At 39.9% G+C, this 16,254-nt stretch overlaps 1 protein-coding gene across 1 annotated transcript in view; it reads right to left on the reverse strand.

The window, feature by feature from the left end:
* KLHDC1 (kelch domain containing 1) overlaps window positions 1-16,254 on the reverse strand; it is a 28,345-nt gene that overhangs the window by 5,904 nt on the left and 6,187 nt on the right. The window contains exons 4-10 of the mRNA XM_084287492.1: window positions 15,814-15,932; window positions 14,356-14,434; window positions 13,425-13,508; window positions 11,493-11,576; window positions 5,289-5,347; window positions 920-1,032; window positions 55-127 (exon numbers count right to left, since the gene is read on the reverse strand). Of these exons, the coding sequence (XP_084143618.1) occupies window positions 55-127; window positions 920-1,032; window positions 5,289-5,347; window positions 11,493-11,576; window positions 13,425-13,508; window positions 14,356-14,434; window positions 15,814-15,932 (611 nt within the window). The remainder of the gene's footprint in view (window positions 1-54; window positions 128-919; window positions 1,033-5,288; window positions 5,348-11,492; window positions 11,577-13,424; window positions 13,509-14,355; window positions 14,435-15,813; window positions 15,933-16,254) is intronic.

Genomic DNA, 16,254 nt, shown 5'->3' on the forward strand with positions numbered 1-16,254 from the left:
AATTTAGAATTCCTTAACTTGAAATGTCTAAATTTCAGTGTTATTTTTGTATACCTCGGCCTACTCTTAGGCAAATGGGTAAGTTGTTTCCATCCATTTGTTGTAATACTGTGAATCCAGCCATCACCTATAAATAAGAACATATATTAGGACTTTTTCCTTGGACAAAGCATTACCTTCTCTTTTTATTTATACAAAAGCTTTCTGTTCTAAGAGGACATTATATAAAGATAACAAAAACATCAGACAATCTTTTCAACCTTTGCAATTTAAACTTAACCATTCAGTTACAAAAAGCTTGCTGCATTGAGATCTGGAATTTAAACACACAGACTTTTTTTTTCTTTTTGGTATATTGAGAAAGGAGGTCGATGTCCCTTAGAAAGCAGGTCAATGTCCCTTTGAAAACTGTCCCCTCCCAATGGAATGCATCTGTGACACTCAAAGCTATTTTCATATTTTGTCATGAGAAGATTGCCTTTTCTAGAAAGGGAACGCAGTGTAATAAGACCACCTTACTTCCCATCTAATGTTTTGTGGACATGATTCATCCAAAAATGTACATTATGTCAACATTATTATTTGAATCTTCTAACTGCAATTCGTAGCAAGATCAAAAATTATCCTCTGCACATATCTGAATGTGAGACACTCTTATCGTTATCCTTTCAAATCAAGGACGGTTTGATTAAAGATCATTAGTTTGATCAGTTTGATCATTAAATGTTATCATTGTACTGCACAATGTGCTCCTACATTTCTTTAAAAGGTAAAATGGCTCAAGAAATACTCAAGCATCATTAAAATTCTGGAAAAATATTTAAATAGTCTAAACAGTTTTTGAAAAACAACAAATATGCACAATATATTAAGTTAGCACTAAAGCATATAATAGAAACACAATTTTAAAGTTACTTACTTAAAGGAACATTATCAGAACTCAGTCCACCAAAAAGAAAGAGTCTGTCATCTCCTATCGGAGTCAATGTGTGCCATGATCGATCTTTTGGTTTCTCTCCACTGATATTAATTCTTGGTGAAAGAAATAAGCAAAAACAAAATTTCAAAGAATGATGAAAATGAACCTGCCAGAAAACGTAGTAGTTAATTTAGTTTGTCTTTGAACAAGCTTATTTTCCCAGCGGAAAAGCTGCATTCAAGCAATCCGAATTTACCTTCAAGGAGTGAGGCCATCCAAACCTTGAGAAAAACATTAGTAAAAAGGGCAATACCTAAGCACAAAACAGAGGAGGGTTCACCATCCTTAAATTCTGGTCACATTACAAAAATTTAGTTCTTCCAGACTTTATCTGTGGATTTCATTTTAGTCACACAATTCCGTATGCTGAAGATGGGAATCTGAACAATAAAGAACCTGGGCATTAGGGGTGGATACAGGGTGGCCTGAATTCACACCATTTAGTTCAGGCACTTCAGTGTACAGCAGTCCCAGATGGATCCCAAGAGTTAGCAGAGAAAACTAAGGACCTCCAGAGGGCATCAGACCACGTAATATCTCCATCTAACCGAAGAGGCAACTTCTTTTGTAAAAGTACCTAAACTCAGACACACAGAATCTAGGCCAGCACACACTCGGTATGTCCTGATTTTGGAAAGATAAGGAAAAGAGCAGCTACGAACACCAATCAGGTCTCTTGTGGGGTCAGACTCTTAGTCGGAGACTGTCCCTAAGTGGTGAAGAAAGGACTTTTCTGCAGTTCAGATTGTATCTCCAGTTTCTTTTTTTTTCCCTGCTTTGCTGAAGAGGGGTTGATGTAACGTGTGCTCAATCTATAATGTGAACGTGGCAGAGAGACAGAGACTGCAATCTGTGTCTCCTTTACAATCAATGAAGAGAAACAGGTCCTTGAAGAGCACAACTTGTGCTCTTGTGATTTCCTTGTGATTTTTTTTTCCATCTGTCTACCTTAGCAGCAGTTACCTCACGCCCGAGAAGTGCCTATTTCTCTTAACTGAGCACAGAGGGAGCCTGGGGTGAATAATACAGGCAGCTGCAGCTGTTAGAGGAATTTCACTACTGGTGACTGTTAAGCAGTTCTCCATCTGGAAGCAGAGACTGAAGAATCACAGCTAATTAAACACTGATTGCAAAACTGTCCTACTAAATTTGGCGTGAAAGTTGGAGCCAAGTCGACAGTGTTTAAATGCCTGCTTTGCACAACTCTTGTATAAGAGACTTCTGAAATTGGCAAAAGAGGCAGACTGCCAAGATACAACACACTTTGATGTTTAGAAAAACATCTACCAGAAACTGATGGGTGAGAGCATTTGAATCTTTCACGCAATTGATACCACAAATGATCACAGCAACAGAAATACCATAATATTGAATGTTTCAGTTAACAGGCTGGTGGAGCTCAGGGGAGATTATGTAAATTCTGGGTGGTGGCAGAAATCTTCTCCTCCACCTCTACCTCACTTTGGCAGCCCATGGTTGGGGTATTCATCATCTGGGACCCTGTCCTTTTCCTCCCCTTCTAGCTACAGGAGATTGCTCACTGTGGGACAGCTCGTGCCTGAGACCCCTTCCCCAATCCCTTGGCCTTCCCTACGTAGCAGCAGTACATCAGCACTTAAAAAGGCTGAGGAAGGACAAAGCAACGTGCTGCCAACTTTCCCCAGCACCTGACTCGATGCCAGACAGCTAGCACTGCAAAACAGACATGGGCTGTACCCTCCTGGGTGGGACTCAACACATTTCGCAGATGCTGCATTTATGAAAGCACCTGGCAGCGTGAACACTGGGTATATTTGGTTAAGATTTTGAAAATAGTAACAGGGAGGTTTGAGGACAAACCTGAGAGGTGACTGCAAGGTGGGCTCCTCTCCTCCAATTCTTTTGCAATGATAATTATCTCTAGGAGAGGTTTGGCCCCCAGCTTACAGCCTGCTTGCTGTGCTGGTTGGTAAATCGGTGAGTGAAAGCTGTATCTATGTAATGCAAGAGTATTTGGAAAGAAGCTTAACAGTTCATATACGGAGCTTGAAAAGACAATATTGCAACCCCATGCTGGAAGGTATTCCTGGATTTATACGTTAATGTGATGCAATTCCTTGAGAAATCAACACAGAGATGAAAAAGAAAAAAACTTGATATGGCTGGTTGGGAAAACAGCCTGGTGAAATGGGTGTGTGATGGATCATTACAGCACACCAGTTAATGAAAAGCCAGGGGGCTTTAAATAAAATCATCAGTATATTTGGTGTTTCTGTTTTTAGGAGAGGATATTCAACAAGTGAATTTGTTGTGCTGTGCAAACCAGCGCCTCCTTGCTGGGAGATCTGGACTTTACAACAGAATCTCAAACACCGGCGGCATTCAGAGAGCCAAACTTGTAAATCTATATAAAATGCTTGACCCTCCTCTGGTGGTAATTCACACGGGCAGTCCAAAACAGCAGCTGCAGAATGGCTGAGGTAATTCTGTTATCAAGATCAAATACCTTGCAACTTGCCCATGTTCTCATTAGTCATCACATCAGAGGAGCTTGAAGCTATAGCGTAAGAAAGGCAAAGGCTGTTGCAAGAAGCACCTACAGCAGAAAATATTCACACTAATAACAAAAAACTCTGAAGGAATTTCCCCACTTGTGCAATGCTGGGCTCTTAAGAGGCAGCTTTTAGCTGGAAATAGACTGTCTGATGAGAACTATTCAAATCCATTCCTGAAGCTCAGAGGATATGAAGTGATTTGGTTTATTTCAAGATCTTAATACCTAACTTCACTGGTCTCAGCCAGTATTTCTTTGCTATGGAAGTTTCATCCAAGCCAATCTACAAAGTAGAATTCTTAGGAAACAAAAAAATAATAATAATAAAAGGAGAGAAAAAAGTTCAGCCTGTTTATCTACACTGCCTTATTTTGCATTGTGTGGAATCGACAGACTTTTGGGACCCAGTTCTTTGTATTGGAGATGATCCCCACAAAAGCTCCATTTCTAACACAGCCACCACTATTGACTCTATGAAAGGAAGCACGTGGCCAGAATTCATTTCCCAAGCAATCTGTGCAACGACAGTCTATAAACTGGAGCAAAAATGTGAATAGATAGCAATATGACAGATACAAACTTTCATATGGCTGACTAGGACTTACAACTTCACCACTGACACATCTCCTTCAAGGCCTGAGTTCCTCTTACTGACTTGTCACTCAGCTGTCATGGCTTTCCTTTTTTAAAGCAATACAAAGCAAGTCAAACAGCAACAGCTCGTGCAACAACTGAAAAAAAAAGGAAGCAGTTGCATCCAGTAACTGGAATAATCAATCCACTCAGAGGCAAAGTCTGCAGTCTAAGTGGGACAGTGCTATCACGTAGGCAGCACGTTATTCATTTAAAAACAACCAGCAAAGAAAAAGGGAAATTCAACTGATTACTTAATCCTAAGTGCTCGTTAAAGAAACCTCCAAAGAGAAGTTTTTCTGAAGGGCCACTTGTGAGACTTCCTCGTCCTGCTGCCATGAGCAGTGGGAAGGAATAGGTGGAGGATTGCCTGCTCCCTCCTTCTGCATTTGGTTCAGAGGGTAGAGAAACTCGCTCGGTGCACGACTGATCAGCAAGTCCCAGGTGAGAAAGGCGCCCAACATAGGTGCACACAGCACATAAAGCTCTGGAGCAGGATCAGTATTCATGGAAGTTGTATTTTGGGGTCTTTTGTGAAATTACTACTAGGTTAACTTGAGGACAGGACCAGAACAGTGGTCATCACCAACTGGTTTCTGCTCGTCTTCTGCTTTGTCTGTCAGTGAACAATACAGACTACACATGTAGTGAGCACTACCACAAATGTATGCAAGCAAACCTGAACAAGTACACTAACACCTGATTTAGTTTAAAATTGAAATATTTCGGTGATTTGTTTTACCTAAATAAATAAAAGATGCTTGAGAGGAGAAAAAAAGATCTTTCCTCAATCTGGTCCACAGTGAGCAATATATGGATATAGTAAAAAAAAAAAAAAAAAGTATTCAGAAAGACATCAAACCTAAAATTCCATATGGATGAATGTACCAGTCTTGGAAATGAGCATGTTAAATCACTACATGCTGTGCTTAAAATAGCATTAACAATGCTGTGGTGCAGAACAGAAAAAGCGTGGTAACCCCTATCAAATTAAATTCAATCGAAATTACAGTGTAACAGCTGTTGAAGTCCCCAAACTCCCATTCTCCTCTTGGAAAAAAATACAGAATTAAAATTGGAACTATTTAACAGCATGTTTCAATCTGCTACATTCAATTTTAAGCATTAGAGAGGGCAACGTACCTTCCAGACCAAGTCCACGTGTCTAAATTCAGGCAGTGCAAATCATTCATTCTCGTTTGCTACAAATAAAAAATAAAATCCCAGTTGTGTTATATTAAGCAAACAAAGAGCAAAGTATTTCAGTGAGGCCTTCATAGGACAGAGCATTTAAGTGAAAGTAATTTAAAGAAAACTGTACCCATATGCCTTAAAACAACTCTGTACTACAGAGCACATGAAAAAACATTTTTTCTTAAAAAAAGCGACAAAGAAAACAGGCAACTGAAAATAACCTGTCAAGAACATTTCTAGTAATGCAATGGCACTACGGGGCCAGTTTTACTCTTTAATAGTAGCTTAATAGTGAAGAACTGTGATACTCAGTTCCTGGAAACGCACTGAATCTCGATCCACAAAACCTGCAGTGGGTAATTGCAGAACTGCTCATCTCAATACTCTACCCGCAGTTTCTCTCATTATTTTTATTTGCATTCTGATCCTGACTCTGCATCCTCCTGGCTGCCTGCTCACTGATTTCTTGGAATACGTTAATAAACAGCATACTCAGTACATGACAGGCCTCAAGCAGTTCATTACATCCGTCTTTTCTGAATGGCAAGCCCTTTCAGCAAGTTAATACTAGCAACATTAAGGTTCCGTGACCCTTTAGCATTTGCCATAGAAATAATAAAACATATCAGTAAGAAGAATGGGAAATCGATACACTTGCATATGTGCCTGTGTTTTGAGGTGAAGAAAGTAATTGCCTTGGAAACATGGCAGGGGGGAGAGAATATACGAAAATTTATTTGCTTTAGATGGTAGCAATACTTTCAGCGGCTTGCAATATGCTTGGCTGATAGCTGTGATTCCTCTAGGTACTACTAAACAGTATCTGAGAAGTAGGGAAATATAGCTTGCCTTACCTTACAATCTCTTTTCTCCTAGGGTAGTCCATAGATCTATTAGAATAAGCCTTTCTCCAGCTTGCAGATCCTCTGAGGCAGAAACTAGACTTGTCATTTAAGTCAGAATAGGAGTAGCTTTGTCCCTGAGAACTCAGCCAGTTAGTGAGTTTGAGAGACTTCCAAAGCCGAGCTGTGGAAGGTCTCTCGGTGTATTTCAGGGAACCGCAAGGATTTCGGGATAGCTGTGGCCTCCTCTGATCACATAAGTGCTAGCCCGTTTCTGTCCTAGGGAAGATGATGTTAACTGGCATTTTGAAAAATGCCTTCAGAGCCGGCAGCGGGCTAAAGGAAAGCAGAACGTGAGTGCTTTTGTGCATTGCCTGAGAAACTTTACTCCCGTAAGAGGGTGAATGTAACAATAAAATATGGTCCAACTGACAGATTGATCTGCCTTCCATGACAAGTCTATCCAGTTTCCTGCTCCCTCAGGTTGCTTCGAAGGAAACGAGGAACAAATCATACATGCAGAAAGCAAAAGGCGGTTACTGAGTATCTTCTGCTGCACCTGTACACAGCCAGACACTTGGGGATAGGGTGGGAGAAAATAAACAACATCCTAGCCCCCAGAACCGCAAACATTTCATCATCTCGGAGTCACACAGCTCAATACAGAGGACATTGATTAAAGACAGGGAGGAGAGCGAGTTGCTGTTACGCTGGAAATTAAGGTTTCAAGAAGATGCTGTTCAAGACCTCCTAGCTGACTTTCCTCTCTTTACAAAGCTAGGCATGAGGCGGAAGATGGAGTAGTTTTCCGTTCCTTGGTCCCTGGGAAATCAATGTGTTATCATCTTTACATGCTAATATTTCAACAGACTGACAGATGAGAAATGACACCCACCTCGTTTGGAATTCACAACTCGGCATCAGTCAGACATTTCTGCCTAAGATTCAGTCCTCTAACAAATAACAAATGGAAATGCCTTTCTCCCCAGCCCTTATTTGGGCAGCTGTAAGGCCCGGTCAGGCTATCATCACTTGCCACATGCACAATTTGCTCGCAGTTTCTCCTGTAACCATAAACGCTACCTACTACATTCAATAATTTAGCTGATGATCCTAGATTGATTCTTAGCTGGCTTGAAAGCACTGAGCCTTGTAAGAGCGTTTGCATTTCCGTCTGAGCCACAAGGACTCCGAAGACATCTTTCTTATCTCTGGCATGTTCATTTATTTGCAGCCCAGTAAATATTAACCAGGATCTGCTTTGTCTCGGGACCAGCTTTCTGGCATGATGAAAGGCATTACGGGTGACATGTTTACAGATCACTGCTCTGTGCAGCTCTCCAGTCTCAGATTTACAATCAAACAGCTATTACAACGCAGATCTTTGTAGAAGGACTGCAGTTCAATCTATCTTCTTATCTTCAGTGACAGGAAGGATAAAAAGAAATATAAACATGCATACATTAAGGCATCGGATGCGTGAAGAGCTGCTGAAAAGACTTTGTGTTATTACTTCATTCTTTACATGACAACTTTCCACTTAAACATGAGACTTGCATCAACTTTTGGACTAACTTTCCTTCCTTCCCACTTTCTCCCATTTCTGTTTGTCAGGGGCTTACCTGGAGGAACAGAGTCCACATAACACTTCTGAGCCTGTTTTCAAATGATTCCTGGTACAATTGATTTTGATCACCATCATCATCATCATCATCTTCTTTTACCAGCTCTAGCTCCAACTTTGGAAAAAGGTGCCCTTTCCTCCCAGAAAGATGAATAGGAGAAGCCTCATGACACTTCCTGGCCCTTTCTGGTTCCTTGTAGAGCCTTTTCCCTGGGAAGATTTGTATTATGGTGAACTAGAAGGAGAAGGAGGAGCAGAGCAACCCCGTATTTGCTCCTTAATTTGCGGAGAAAAGCAAGACTTCATCCTCTGGGGAGGAATTACTCTTGTTGTCAGGAAACGCAAGCCTTTTCTGATGTCTTTAGCTTTCCTTCCTGCTTCACGACTTACATTAACTCCTCAGGCCCCACTGAATGCTCCCTAACCTCTGTAACTTTCCGTCCTTTTTTTTTTTCCTAGGATAGAAAGTGAATCAATAACTGGGTATCACTAAGGTGAAAACTACACTTGCTGCTCTCCTACAAAGCTAAATACAGCTTTCCAAAATTTCACTCTTCTCTCATATTGTTCCCAAGTGGTTTCACTGAAATTTAGCAAGTGGTTATTAAGGAAGCAGATGCTACCCGAGGAAGAGAAAAACCTTTTCAGCTCAGAGCCTTCTTGTATTTCTGAACCCTGCTGTCAAATAGACATGGGTAACTAGAAGCCAGAGGGCACGTCCTCTTAGGGCACATCAAATCATGCAACAGCACAGCAGAGGGATCACAGGTGAGCTCCAGTTTTACTAATAATTTCTCGTGCAGGTAGCAGAGGCTGCAGGGGAATCGTGGCTTGGGTTATAAAGCAATTCAATTGCAACAGGCACAGTGCAGCAACCCTGGGCACAACGTGCAGTGCTGTTCTGTTGTGGTGTGAAGACGTCTGCACCACACAGACAGCCCTCGCTCACAGCAAGCCAGCGGGAGCGAGGCTTTGAAGGCTGAGGAAGCGTTCAGAAATAAATGGTAGGCCAGGAGGTCCTGAGCTGCACATTTAGTTCTTCACATTTGCTTTCTCTCCCTCTCACATCTGTGGGCTTGCTAAATGAGAGGCAGGATTCGGGTCAGCTGTGGTTAGCAAGAGTTCATTCACACAGCAGACATCAAACAGCACGTCTCTAGCAGGAGCACAGAGCTCACTTAGCCCAGCATGGCTCACCCTGACACACAGGATTTGATCAAAACCAGATACTTTGTCAGTCTTTTCCACTATCCATTTATTTCCTTGGTTGTTTGCAAATATGTTTGACCAAACCTACAGCTCTGGAAGCTACCGTGTGCAATTGTCACAGCCCGAGGTGGGGCTTTAGCAACAATCCTGAGGTTGTGAGCCTGTACCAAGGGCAACGTGACCGGTTAGGATAAACAGGAGCAAATTCGGTGGCTTTCTTCTCTGAACGCTCTGAAAAGGTAAAACTTTACTTAGGTAAAAACTTTTCCTGCAGCTGTGGGAGGCAATTCAAACTGAGTAACTGGCTGGGTATTTGCTGGCGCACGCAGTCTCAACCTGCCTCGGTCTGGGTCTGGTTTCTGTCTGAGCAAGCAGGAGTAAGCCGTTTTGTAACAGAACTGTAGACTTTCCCTGAGAAGAAGGTTGCACCACTGCAGAGCTTTTGTAATAGAGCTTAAAAAAACGGGGAACTTGGCTTCAGAAAAAAGCTTCATACCTTAAGAATACAAGGTTTAGGTTATGGCAGATTCTAAGAGGAAGTTGGTGTATGTTCGTTGTAGGACATTTCCAACCAACAGTTAACTCCTTTTTCATATAGGAAAACTACAGAAATAGAGCACTGAGTGCTTTCAAAAGCACCTTCACTGTTACTTTCATGGCAGTAGAAATCAAAGTCTCATCGGCTAGCTGAATATGATTAAAGGCTACAAATCAGTTGTAGGTTAAAAAAAAAAAAAAAAAAAGGCTAAAACCATAACAATTTTTAAAAATATGGATGAGTACACAGTAACTTACATTAGATTATTTTTTTACTTGCCTTACAGAATCTGCTTCTCGCATTCCTCATAAATTCCAGCTCATTCAAAGTCATACAAGAATATTATCTTACCTATGCTTTTGCAACAGTTCTAAAAAGAGTTAGTATGTTTTCCACTCCATAACAAAACTACACTGGCAAAAAAAAATTACAGCTCATGGGTGGAGCCTGTTCTAGTTAAGATTACTTACTTTACCTACTACCTACCAGTCTTATTTTAAGACACAAGTAGGTATACTTTTTTTTTTTTTTATATATTGAATTGCTGCCTCAGGTTTAAATTCTCACATTTATTTAATGCTTTAGCACAGAACAAAGAGAAAACTTCCCCTAATCAATGTTACAAAAATTGAATGTTGAGGTTCTGGTATCTCCCAAGTTTCCAGCGATGACTTCAGGTTTGTTAGGTACAGACAACCATAGGATGATACCTATGATTTTTTTCCTTTTTAGGTTAAAAAAAGCTAGTAAAAATAAAGAGTTAAGATTACATAGCAAGAATCTATTCTTGCTTTATATATGCACTGATTATATATGATGCAGATCTTATGCCTTCAATTACCTACAGGGCAACAGATTTAAGATCCTCCAATAATGTACTAAAGGGTACGGCTTTGGATCAGTTATCAAGGAAGTACACACAAGCCTTACTCTTGTGGTCAAGAGCCTTACGGGATGCACAGAAAAGAGCTGCCAACAGCAATCTCTACAGGATGCTCCACATTTTCTTTATCAAGGTCACGGAACATGCTGAAGGTAAAGACTGAGACTGCAAAACTGGCATTCAGAGAGCAGCGGAGAGGCTTAAGTGACGGGTGGCTGCAGTACCCTGTGCTATCAGGTAACGTGCTGCAGCTCCCTGTACCAGTCTCAACGTACGGAGATGCTGGCTTTGCATCCAGACATTATAATCACACACTGCTCTTCCACATGAGTGTATTTCAAATACTTCTATGCAAAAGAAAAAAAAGTTCAAATTATAAAGCCAACTGAAATCTGCTGTTTCCTACCTTTTGGGACCACACGTTGCAATTATAAATCTAAAATACCGTATCAAACCTGCTATTCTAAACTTTACTTTCCCAGAAGGTAAAAATCAGGAGGTGAGAGGCGTGTATGTGAGAAATGACTGTTCTTACACATTTCCCCTTTCTTTAAGAAAAAAAAAAAAATCACAAGCTAAAATCCTATTTGTATTTACTTCTTGCTACCATTTCATTAAGGGATCTATAAACCTGCAGAGCTGTACTAAGCACAGGATGCTAGCATCTCACCATTTATAAAAACCTGATCTATCATCGGGCTTGCTTTTCCCCCACTCTGAAAGAAGCATCTCCTACAGATCTTACACAGAGGTCAACCATTTTTGTTGATTTATAAACACGTAAATTTACTCCTCGTCTGTTTTTCCCTTTTGGGGACAAAGTATGCTTCATCGTAAATACTAGAGACAGAAAGACAGAATCTTCTTTTTCTAAGGTACAGAGGAATGAAAGAAAGTATCCTGAATTCACCACCACTAAACATACCAGTTAGGCCAAAAACACTTGGGATTTTCTTCTACTGCAACAATAATTTGCTATTAGAAAAGCGAAACAAAAACAAACAAAAATAATACCTACTAAACTACTACCTATAAAATGTTTTAATTAAACACTAACCAGCACTCGTCCTCCGAAGATGTAACCTTTATTTCCCAGCACTGCACACGTATGAGCTGCTCGAGGCTGAGGCGGATCTCCACCCTGAAAGAACCAATAAATGACATTTATATTTTTCATATTTCAAATTAAATAATTTATAGTCACGTCCAAAATTCCACAGACATTAGAAGATACACATAATTGCTAAGGAATCTTTAATTGAGTTTCCTCAGTTGCTAATGTGTAATGTATTCCCTCTTGGTCTAAGACATTGAGGCTTTTTTCAAGTGAAATTCAATTAATTTATCTTTAATTCCTAAGCATAAAATTAAAATAACACATCAGTTATTGTTGGTATGTCCTGTGCCGCTTTATTTTTCCAAAGCACAAACTGTCAGGAGCTGGTACTAAACATCTCTGGAAATCAGATCTTAAGTTGTGATGCAACATGCAACAGCCACAGGCTAAAAAGTCTTCCCTGGGTAAATCAGAAATAAAGCTAGCAAAACTGCCTTTTACTTTTCAATGGTAATTCCTTTTTTTGCATTTAATTTTGGAGGAGTTTTAGTACAGCCTATAAACAGCATAAAACAGTGTCAGACCTCACTGCAATACAACTCGACTGAGTTGTAAGCTCCCCAGGATTTTATGAAGCTCTCCACTACACTATCACGTTTAATGTCAGTACATAAAGACGTGTGCATTCCTATTTCACTGGGAAACTGAGTACACATGCTCCTTTGGAAGACTATTAAAGTAATGTATTGCTGAATAATATCTGGTCTGTTTATTCTAACAAGATCGTATGACTAGTAGATACTTGTTTAAAAGATTTTTCAACATTAGCCCTTGAAGGGAAAACAGCAACTGCATGTACACAACAAACAAATAATGAGCGTATTAAACATACATCATACCAAACACACATCTTTACTTCACAAATAAAGACTGAAGGCCTAAACTAACAATATAGGGAGATTTTTTTAATCTTTTTTTAATTCTGTGAGAGCTGAACAGTGAATCAAGAGAGACTAGGGTTCAAGATCACTACTGTTCTTTCGGCTATCATTCACACTGACCTATCAGCTTTCTGAAGAAGGAGAGAGGTGGGAAGGGAGGAAGAAATCCACGTGTATATGGTCAACTCCCAGTTACCTGTGATAGCTTATCAGTGTTAGAGGTTCACATACACAGCTGCAGTCGACCAAATAGCTTTGTATCAAAATAGGTGGAGGACACTGGTTAAATTCAGCTTGGCATGATTAAAACCACACGTACGTTTGTGCTGCACGCTGCCCACAGACCTTCGCTTTGCTCCAGGAAGCCTTTGCTAGGTGAGATGCGCCGTGGGTCAACAGCCACGCTCCAGCCAAGAAACTCTTCCCAACCCAAGATACTGGCAAACCCCACAGGGATTCCCAACCAGCCTGCAGAACGCGTTTGGCAGGGCCCACGGGGGCTTTGTGAGGAGCTGCTGAAACACCTCCTGCTCCTCAGCACCGCTCTGGGAGTCACACTGAATGGTTTCATGGAGCATGCCAGTGCCGTGGCTTCCCAGCAACAGAGAGAGCTGACGGGAATTTCATATTCCCAACGTGTACTTTAAAACCTAAATACAAAGCCTGACCTCCTAGGTACAGGATACCGCATCACCTCCTAATCTATCCAGATGTCAAATACCTCTCTGAAGCTTACTTTATGTTTTGGCTCAGAACCACATTATAGAACAAACACCAGTCTACATCCTGCAGAGAAAAAAAGTCATGACATCAATCTTGAATTCTCCACATTTCAGATTCATCGAGTGTCCTCCTGTGCTATGTTAGAAGACAATGAAAATGAAGCATATTCAAATTACTTGTCCCAACATGAATTTCGAGAGCTCAGTAACTATTCAAAATGCAGGAAGGTCACAATTGTCTCCAAAGATAAGACTTAAAGAACACTCACTCGAATTGCTGGTTGAGACCAAGTTTGTGTGTTTGTATCAAAAACATGAACATCATTGTGCCATCCCCAGAATATCTGTCCTTCCTGAAAGAGAAGTTAAAAAATTAAAAGCATTATTTTAAAATCTTTGTGCTTGTTAAAGGGTACAAACCTACAAGTGATCTATCAAAACAGAAAATAAACTAAAATTCAGAACTTTAAATAAAGAAATACACTAACATTTTCAAAGTGATAGAGCAACTCAGGTCTAGTTGGAGGTAGGATGAGGGATAATGACACTCGAAAATGGGCTTTGGACTCCAAAATAAGTCACTGTGGTAGGCAAAGCCTACATCATGCCACAACATACTAAGAATTAAACACTTAGATTGTACAAGGTAATACATTTCTTGTAAGTCAATATTTAACATTCGATGTTAAGGGTCAGGACTCCGTGAATACATATCTATTAATTCGTGTGAAAAGACTCTAATCAGCCTCCTTCTTTCTAGTAAGAATTCATTATAGGAAACTAGCTAATCCAGGCATCTTAAAACATATGGCATTTACTTTGGTTAACAAATTAAGGAAATTAACTGAGAGTGCTTGTCCGTTGGAGTTGTGAAACTATAAATTCCCTTCTGTTACTTCAAGAAAAGCAATTCTAAAATCTTCTGGGAGCTCCATGTTTAAAAAAGGGTCTTCAGATTTAAAATACTGCCCTTGTTTTCTCTCTGACAGCATTTTGTTTCATTGCATTCAAAGTCTAGCACTTCGAATACACTGAACACCCAACACCTCCCAGCAACATGCAACACCTGAAATTCCAAATCAAAGCAGAATAGTCAAGTTTACAGCTCTCATGATTCTTCGTACCTACTGAGCATAGTACAAGAGATCATGCTTTCAACAAGCAAGGACAAAATGCTCTGAATTGTGGCAAATCTCTTACCCAAAACGCATCGTGGACATCAAAACAATCACTCAGCTCATTATGCTTCCTACAGCCATAGCCACCAAAATATATTAGCCTAAAACACCAAGAAAAAAAAAGTTGTTAGCTGTTTTTAGAATAGAATTCAAATTAATAAACTGTAATAATTAGCCTCAAATATTGCTTTACCTACTGTACTATAATACAAACAGATTAAAATATTTCATACTGCATCTAATCATACAGAAAACCTTACCAACATGAAGGTGGTATTGTTACACCTCTCCATATGCCTGACAGAAATCCTCATAAGTAAGGAGGGAGCTTCATGATACCTCAAAGCCCTTGTTCTATATTCCTCCATCCCCAAGCTCACCAGTCATTTTCAGACATGAGTCAAAATGATGCACTACACACAACAGTAACATCCCTATGCTTCTACAATATTTGTTAGCCTTCTGTATTAAGCTTTTTTCAACAAATGTTCCCAAAGGTCAGCTCACTGGCTATGACTCACAACATCTTCCTCTTGCTTTCTGTAAGCTTATGAAGAGATTCTTTCAGCTAAGTGCTACCGAACATACTGCATTGCAAGTAGCGTTACACACCTCCCAGCCTAATATTCCACCCATGAAATGGCCATCCACAAGTAATGGTTCCTAAAGTTTTGTTTAACTTCAACATTTGAGGATATTTGATATAGCTGTTAGTGATCTCGGGAGGAGGCAATTTAGGAACTGATGGCATGGTGCAGGTCATTCCAGACACATTCCTGGGGAAACAGAGTTACTGAAAGCATCGTGCAACACACCAAGACATCCTGATCTGCAAATTCACACCTTGTGAATTTTTAAGGTATACTTCTACAAAGGTGCATAGCTTGTCTCCAAATATGTTTGTTACATTAAAAGGTTATGCTTGTTACACTCTGCCGCCTAAAATAGATTTGATTAAGCTTTTTTTCTAAATATGTTGACTAACTTTTACAACACGTATCTAGCCTGACTTGGTTCTTATAATGTAAAAATACTCACTGAAATGTTCTTGTAATTGTTAGTGTATTTTTCAAGGCATACAAATGCCAAAATATATTTTTTTGCATGAAATAATTAATGGTTCCATAACGCAACAGAAATTCAATGTCATTTCTATACTGATTTTTTTTTGTTGTGCGTTAAAATTAAAAACATAGGTAATATGTGCATAACAAGTTTCACCTCAAGTCTCAAAGCATTCCAGAAACTTCCATGGAATTTCCTAACTCTCTCCCAAAGCCACCTTATATTTACCATTAATTCTGCTTACATGTGTACAAAGTTAAGTACAAAGTAGGTACAAAGTTAAGAAAGTTGCACAAAATCCCATAGCAAGTCAAGCTAAGAATTCAAGTTTCATGAATCACAAACCTGTGTTCTCCTCACTTTATAGTATGGCCTCTCTGCAATCAACACATATTAAATATTCTTAATGTGTTACCTGTCCTTATACACCCAGCAGGAAAGCTTGTCACGTGGTGTAGGAGGTTGGCCTTTAAAATTTGTGATTTTTTTCCACCTATAGGTTCCATTTCTTGTTCGCAAATTAACATAATACAGCTGAAAAGAAAAAAAAAAAATACAACATTCTCAGTATAAATGGTATTGAAGAATCTGGCACAATTGAGCAGCAAAGAGAACAACCCACCTCCCCCAGAATATACTACTTACTTCCTTTAAAAAAAAGGAACTGTCAGTGAAATTTACGATACATAGCAGCATATGGGAAGAGTCCGATTCACCACGAGAACAGTTAAAACGTGAGAATTAGCAGTTTCCTTGCCTTCCCTCTGTCAGACCTGTATAATACTACCCTGCTCCTTCAATTCTCCAACCAGCAGTAGCTCTGCCTAACCTGAAGAGAACGCCCACGCAGAAATCA

Source organism: Netta rufina (assembly GCF_964035555.1).
Source record: "Netta rufina genome assembly, chromosome: 5".
In the NCBI taxonomy this organism is placed as follows: Eukaryota; Metazoa; Chordata; class Aves; order Anseriformes; family Anatidae; genus Netta; species Netta rufina.